We start from the raw sequence: 8,014 nt of genomic DNA on the forward strand, positions 1-8,014 counted from the left end.
GACAAAAACAATCTCCTGTTTGTGTGAGCGTGTGTTGGCTGTCTTAATGTTTGGCAGCTCGACTCCACTTGGGGATGGATGCAACGTGCCATCCTTCTGCTTGTTTATCAGTCTTAACTATTTCCCTTCCAGATGGTCAATTATGAAACAAATTCAAGCTAAATGTGCCAAACTGTTAATCTATTTAAATTGCTTTCTTCCGTGCAGTGAACACAAAGTCAGCAGTGCAGCCGTACAATATTGGAATTGAAAGCCTTTTAGTGTCAGAACAGTTTTTACTCATGCAGCAGGAAAACATTGGACATCTCCTCCTGTTGCTTCCTTTTATTAACAGCCGGCATTTCGGCGGGACACGTTACAATTACCAAACAGATCCAAACACCTTTCAACCAACAGTTGCACAACCAGAAGAGCCTGAGCAGCACTTACTAACATAAAGTTACTATCGACGACCTTCAGTATTTTTTCAGTGCTGAAAAGCATCTTTCATAAAGAGCAGATCCCCTTCACTGACAAAAAGCCTACAATCCTGCTGTAATGGACTTTCTTGTGCTGTACGTGGAACACTTTATCCATCAAGAAAAGCTATTAAAGAGAAAACTGACCGAGAGACTCTCTGCTACATGACCACAGTTCACAACATAAAGACAGAGAATAAAACAACATTCACCTATGACAGAGCCATGCAGTTTTTCCACTTACTGTTCTTAACTGTTGGGGGGGAAAAAAAGATTCTTATTCCTCTTGTTTTACTATTTTGTATTTCATTTTTAATTGAATTTTTTACTTATATTTTTTTTGTTTTTGAATGCTGAACAAATCTTTTTTTTTTTCTTTAAACATTGATTTATTCTTACAAACCAAAATACCCATCAACAGTACGATGTGTATATCAAAAAAATAAATAAAAAATCAAATCAATGTCTCAAAAGGATCCTTTTTGGGTTAAAACTGCTTAAATAAATGCATGACAAGCACATTAAGATGCCGATCATCGGGAGATTGCAACACACTGACTTTTAACTGGATGGTGAAATTTTGTTTCGTTCCTCCTCAGATTCCTTGAAGAAAGAGAAACACACTGTTAAAAAGGCGGACAGTGACGCATAATCACATGCTAGAACATGTCTCTCCCGCCTCCTGATGTAAATGGATGGGTTGTCATCATCTGCAAAAAGTCCTGCGCCCTCACCACCATTGATCAGTGACCACTATCATTCAATCAAAAATCTTAAATCGGTCGTCTGCAGAACATGAAAATCGCTGTTTAACTTTAAATGGAAAATGACTTGATTGTCCAAAACACCTTGGACAGTAGGTGCAAAGGGACAGAGTCAGGAAGAACCGTTTTCGGGACGCTTCTGATATTTTTACTGGCAAAACGTTAATGTACCCACCATATCTTAATGACAGCTGCCAGCGGCATTATTACAGTAATTCCGATTAGCATCACAGCGGCAACAGCATATAGAAGATAATCTGAAAAAGTCAATATATCAATCACCGGGAGTAAAGTTTAATCATATTCATGAAGAATAGAGGTAAGAGGTCATTATTTACCATGTGATTGTGTTCCGGCTGGCTCAGATTTATTTTTCCCAGGTAATTGTGAAGGTCCAGCATAATCTGTCCAATCTGTGACTGAAATGCACAATCTATTATAATTTACTCGTACATTATAAACAGGTATTCCCACCCAAATGCCACAAACATTGCGCTCACTGAAGTGTGATCTGTCATGAAGAATGTCGTGAATCCTTTTACATGTCACCAGGTCCTCGTGGTTCCCTCCTTTGCATGTACAAGGATGGTGAAGCACGGTGCCCAAAGTGTCCAGGAAGGCCTTTTTACATTCTGAATCTCCACCAAGAACCAGAGCTGGATTCATACGAGTGAAACACTCATCGCTTCTCAGTATTCCGTCGCTGCATAGCGCTTCCTCGGGGCTCCAACATTTGGCCTGGAAAGTTTTTAACAGGTTCCTGCAACATACAGAAACGTGGGGCTTTGACTGTTGCAGAAGTCCTGATTTGTTATCCAGCTTTTCCAGCTTTCTTATTCTGACAGACCCAGCCACGCAGCCGACTCTTCTCACCTGATCCTTCTATTCTTTTTAATGGTCTTTCGTTTACACCAGACTCATCCAGTTTACCCCAGCTACATTATCTTCCAGTACCGACCAGTGTTTCTCACCCACCGTGAGCTGTGTGAATTGAACAGAATCAAGGATGGAAGGATGGAAGGATGCGAACCAAATGACCCTGTTTGGTTGTAATACAATGTTTTTCTTATTTTGCCTGTCTTCAGAACTCCATTCACCTGTTTTTACCTGTGACACAAATTGAAGATGTATCTTTAAACCATGCAAATTATGTGACGTTTCCTTAAAATCCAGCTTTTTGTAATCCAAATATCCACGTCTTCGACAAATAAATGATGTCAAGGAATCAAAATTGCCCTGAGTGATCTTGATGTTTTGTTTATCATAGAGCAAATGTTTTATACGTTTTAGAAAATAGTGCTGCACAGTTGCAAACACATACATACGCAATAGACTGAGCCAAAGCTTTTCTTCATTGACTCCAGTGGATCTCTCAAAGCCATTGAATCTGATCCATTGCCCTTGGTCAAACGAGTCTGAGGACATTACGCCCCTTCCCCCCAGTTCCCTTGACGAGCAGCATGAACTGATGAAGCTACTTGGATAATGACAGTGACCTGATTCGATTGCTTTGACATGCCTCCTACTGGGACGGATGAGAATATGCGTAGACTCTCATGAACTCATACAGCAATTTCATCTTCCAACTCCGCTCCCGTTTCCTTTACTGGAGATTGCTGGCCAATTTTCCTTTTGTGAAACTCATTTCACAAACTGCCTCTGCTTTTAAATTTCAGGGTCAGATCACGGTTACCTAAGGACTGATATATGGACACACGCCACAATCTTTATCACTATCATCTGTCATCAAGTTGACCCGTTTTTATTTATTCCAATAGTCTCATTTACAACATATTTAGCTTAGACCCGAATAACTGTTTGCAGTATTTTTACTCCAGCTTTTCCTGCCATGACTATCAGTTAATTTTCTGGGGTCACTCCCAACTCTTTTTCTTGAATTCCTCCTCTCATACTGTGAAGAAAGCTCATGTCCTCTTTTCTCCATTTTTGCCTGCTAACTCTAATACTTGTACCTTTTTATTTTTGGATCGCCTAATAATTTGAAAAACTCTGAAAATATTGTTGATAGGACAGAACATACTTTGCACACATGTCCAATCACAGGATCAACAGATAGATGTGTAGTCCCTCACACTCACATTGACGCCTAAAGGCAGTTCAGAGACACAGATTAACCTCAAATTCAGTTTTAGGCTGTGGGAGGAAAGCAGAGTACCCAGAGAAACACAGAAAAAAACATACAAACCCCACAAAGTGAACACTTCCTCTGCATGCCCTTAAGTGTTGTCATCTCCAGCTGTATTTTGATTTTTAGAATTTGATTTTGTATTGGTTTTTTATCTTGAATAATAATGAAGGAAGAAAGAAAGAAAAACTCACCTGCAGGTAATATCTTCAACACACTGGTAAAGTGCCTGCTGGCAGATCCAGGTCTCCTCTCCACATGTGCCACTATGGAGGACATTTCTCATGTGTACACAGCTCTGATCAGAAGCCTCACACTTACACATGGCCAACATCTCTGCAACATTCTGGGGCATGTTGCTGTAGAAGTGCCGAGTCACTTGGAGACAGCGTTCACTGTGGCACTTTGTCAAACATGCCTGAAGAACCGGCACTAGGTATCTGTTGCAGACGGTATCGCTGACGCAAACTCTGGTCCGGTCCGAACAGGATCCGGCAGCATCATTCACTGTGAAAAGAAATACAAAAACTTTGCTTTTGTATTGACCAGTGACTCAATAAAAAAAAGGACAACAATTAAGTTTATTACCGGGGTCTTTTAAGGAGCTTGTCTGCCAGTCCACCACTGTACCCCTCTGTGAGACTGCTGTTCAAATAACAGGACATGATGGGATTTCCCCTATACAATAAAAGTCTTAATAAAAACAATCATTCGTCCATTTATTCTGGATTGTGTGAGCCTGTGTTAATATATCCAATACCCTTTGGTAAACACAAATGTAATTTCAGCCATAAATGCTTATCTCAGACAGAAGTGATATTTCTGCACCTGGCTTTTGGAGGCATTGTGCATCCAGCTCGTCTATAGTGCCGCAGAGCTCCTCCTCCCAGGCGCACACACACCCTGGCAGAGAAGGAAATTGGTCCAGGATGGTCTGGATGGTCATGTTACACACCTCTGAGCCTGTTATTTGGCAGCCTTCATCTTGAAAAGCACAAACAGAATAGGAGAGCAGAGAAACAGGATTTTCCATCAGCGATTGAGGGCTTGTTTGTGCAACAGGTGTTTCATATGCACCTGCTCTTTGAATCCTTTGTGACAGCGATTCATAATTATACATATATTCAGATATATTACATTTACTTCAATATAGTAAAGCTTTCATGCAGAGTACTTCTAAAGCACGTGAAAGACCAATTTATTATCTATTCGTGTTGTTAAATCCACCCAGCTTCAGGCTGTTGCCTGTTATTGCATTTGAGCCACACACATAGATGTGCAATTCAATTAAATTGCCTTGTGTGCTGAATTTCCCAGGAAATGTAATATCATCCTTCTATAAAATTACCTGGATGAAATATGTTCCACCCGACAGAACAAACGGTACATTTTAAATTTGTCCTATTTTTACCCTGGCAGATGCCGCTGTAAACTGCCTGTTGAATCTTGCATAAATCTGACATGCAGGTTTCCGCAGAAGCCAAGCAGTCAGACGACCGAGATGAAATGCTGATGCTGGATACCTGTGGAATAACAAACCCTGGAAAAACAAGGACAGTCCAACACTTCCTTTTAAAATCCCAAGACCAGAATTTAAAGTTTAATTCATTTGATTATATTACACACATATTACAGTCGAGCAAAATGCCTTCCCCTTTAAGTCTAAAGAATGAAAGATATGATCACAGAGGAGTTAATACACAACATATCTCACAGTAATCTCGACTTTAGAGACATTTTGGAGAACAAGACAAGCAAACCTTATCTGGATCCCTTGTTTCAATTACATAACCTACCAACACTCCACATGTTATAATGGATTCAATACATTGCCTGTTTCTCTCTGAAGTATTTTATCTTCTGGTCACAGTTGACTGAGACTCACCAAATACGATTGCAGCTTCCAGACTTATCAGTTGCATCATGGCAGCTCGTTGTAAGGCTGTGGGTGGACAAGTGAAGCTCGCCTGCACCTGATCTGCCCTTCACTCTGGTGTCACTGCTGAAACTGGTACACACCACCCTCATGTAATCAACAGGATGTAACACGCTCACTGGCGGCTGCTCCCTGCAGGGTGCTCCCTGCAGGGAGCAGCCTCCAGTGAGCGTGTTGTCAGATGATATAATAAACCAATAAAGGAGACTGAAAAGAGCAATGTAAACCTTTCTTTTAAAGTCTTAAAGGAAAAGTTCAAGAATTGTATCTACTCATTAATAGTAGAAAAAACTCCAAAGATAAGCGGCGAATAGTGATCAGAATGCTTTTGTTAATATCAATGAGGAATTATTTTTACCTCTGACAGTGTTTGATTAAAGGTGCCATGATAAAGTGAATCTGTATTAACAATAAATAATTTGTCTCCTTGTGTACAAACAAACTTGCCTTGTGGTAAAGAAACAAAAACAAAACAACAACCAATTAAAATTGAATTTCGTGGTGTTTCAGCTCAATAATTTTGGTATTTTTTAATGGAATGTTTATTTATGTGTGCCTCCTTTAGCAGAGCAATAAATATACAGCAGTGTTACATTTGCTCCCAATAAGCCAAAACATCCTTATTACTATCCCAGAGCTTCTTTTTTTTTACCACTTTATACAACTCAGGGTCATAGTGTCACACAAGAACACAGGCTTTTAATCACCTCACATACACCATTGTGAAGGTCATGGACACTAACCACTGCTCTGCCATGTGGCTTTAGCTTTTTTTTAACACAGATGAAATACAATATGTTCAAAGGTTACAGTGACCTACAGAGCAAAAGACAAAAACAAAGGAGTCGTGAAACAATTATTGAATCACCACAAAGCACAAACGAAGGGTTTAAATTATATTTGGCAGCTCAGGTTAAATATTACTGGTGGGTTGGTGGTGGAGCAACAGGACAAAACAACTTTAAATAAGCTTGTGTTCCACAGCAATTATCTAAAATGCCGAAAACCCATTATTACAGTTCATGACATAGCTACATCATTAATGTTGCCTAAGGAGCAAAGTCGTTATTAGATGAATTATCTTAATTGGTAAAATTGAGGCATGTTGTGTTTGGCAGCTTTTAGATTTAATTATATTATCGGAACAAGCTTGTGAGATTGAAAAAAAAATTTTTCTTAAAAATAAGTTAGGTCCTGGCTGCTTCTATAAACATGTACACCCGCTATAATTAATGATTAGTTGGAATTGGTTTGTCTGTCCAGATTACGTCCTAAAAAAACACCTTATCGCGTCTCTGAATTATACAAACATTAGTGAGGCGTTGAAAATAATGACTAATATTACAAGCAAATTGATCTACAGTAATGAACAGAGGCTGGTTTACATCAACTTCCACCAGCTTCCTCAAGAAACACAATGGAAGCGCTTACTCAAACTTCAATTTTCACTTATCAAAACAATGAACTGTTAAGTGAATTTATTCAAGAAGACACTGAAATGCAACAAACATAAAGTACATTCAAACATATATAGCAAATATGAAAATGGTCAAAGTGCATAGAAAACAACGTGACAGAACACTTTTGTTGACAAAGATATACGAAATTAAAGCTGGTGTAATAACTACGGTATATGTTTTGAAATGAGTTCCTGTCAAACCATTAAAGAGGTATTTTATGCAGTTCCCATCTCAAAGATAAACTAGGAACACATGCATGTTTTTAACACCGTCAGGACCTAAAATGTTATCTGTCTCACACCAAGGCTAAAAAATACAGCAATCCTGTCAAGTGCATGTCCATGGTAGTGCCCAGCATCAAAAGATTGACTCAAGCATTAGAAATCATAATGGTTACAGTTTGAAGCGAATGGAAAAATCAAATGTGCAAGACTTTATCACCACCTTCTGTTGGCCTATTTATAGAGTGTGCTATTTGATAACTTTACTGTCATAAACCCTTTCTGGCACTTTAAACATGTTACATCACATGGCTTTAGTGAAGACGCATGAACTTGAAATTATCCTCAAAAGCCCTTATCTAGCCTGACTTTCACCTGTCGACGGTCTACAGTTTGTACATATCATCAATAAATCACCTTGAGATACAAAATTAAGTCATGGCGTTCCCTCAGGCCCGGTCCTTGGATCCAAGCTTTGCTTTCTGCACATGCTGCCCCGGGGCTGCTTCAAACAGATGAAACAAGAACTCGCACTCAGTGGCATCCATCCACAAGTGTCCGAGATCAACCAAGGCCTGCCATTTCAGTGCGACTTAAAAACAGGTCTCCATGACAAGGTTTTAACCATCCCAGCATGACAAAATGATCCCTCTATTGTCTAGAACTCTTATCCGCACTGGACCCTTAGAAGAAAAACTAACAGAGGATGATCCTGCAAACTTCCCACAGACTCAAATTAGGGAGATTAAAGCTTGCGGGAGTGATAATCAGACACCTCCAGCTTTCAAAATCAATTGTTTTAGAGCCTAATCTGTGCATTTGTTACTTTTTGAGATGAGACTTCTGCAGTGGTCTCCTGTCAACAACTGAAATATAGAACATATAAAAACAAAAAGCCTCTCTCTCATACACCTCGAATGAACTTCCGTCTCTAAAATGGCTCAATGTCAAATTTCAAATTACTGCTAACATTCAAAACACGAAATGGCCTTGGGCCAAACTACCGGAGGAAATGGCTAATCCCGTTCT

General features: G+C 39.5%; 1 protein-coding gene across 1 annotated transcript; it reads right to left on the bottom strand.

Annotated features, from left to right (window-relative positions):
- Positions 1–259: 259 nt before the first annotated feature.
- On the bottom strand, positions 260–5,417 carry gfral (GDNF family receptor alpha like). Its single transcript, XM_080482313.1, has 9 exons — positions 5,254–5,417; positions 4,780–4,908; positions 4,197–4,352; positions 3,957–4,013; positions 3,563–3,875; positions 1,723–1,982; positions 1,561–1,641; positions 1,398–1,479; positions 260–1,061 (listed from the first exon to the last, which is right to left on the bottom strand). The coding sequence occupies exons 1-9, from the start codon at positions 5,291–5,293 to the stop codon at positions 992–994; spliced, it is 1,188 nt and encodes a 395-aa protein (XP_080338439.1). The 5' UTR covers positions 5,294–5,417; the 3' UTR covers positions 260–991.
- Positions 5,418–8,014: the final 2,597 nt, after the last annotated feature.

This window comes from Lipophrys pholis (assembly GCF_963383615.2).
Source record: "Lipophrys pholis genome assembly, chromosome: 15".
NCBI classification, from domain to species: domain Eukaryota; kingdom Metazoa; phylum Chordata; class Actinopteri; order Blenniiformes; family Blenniidae; genus Lipophrys; species Lipophrys pholis.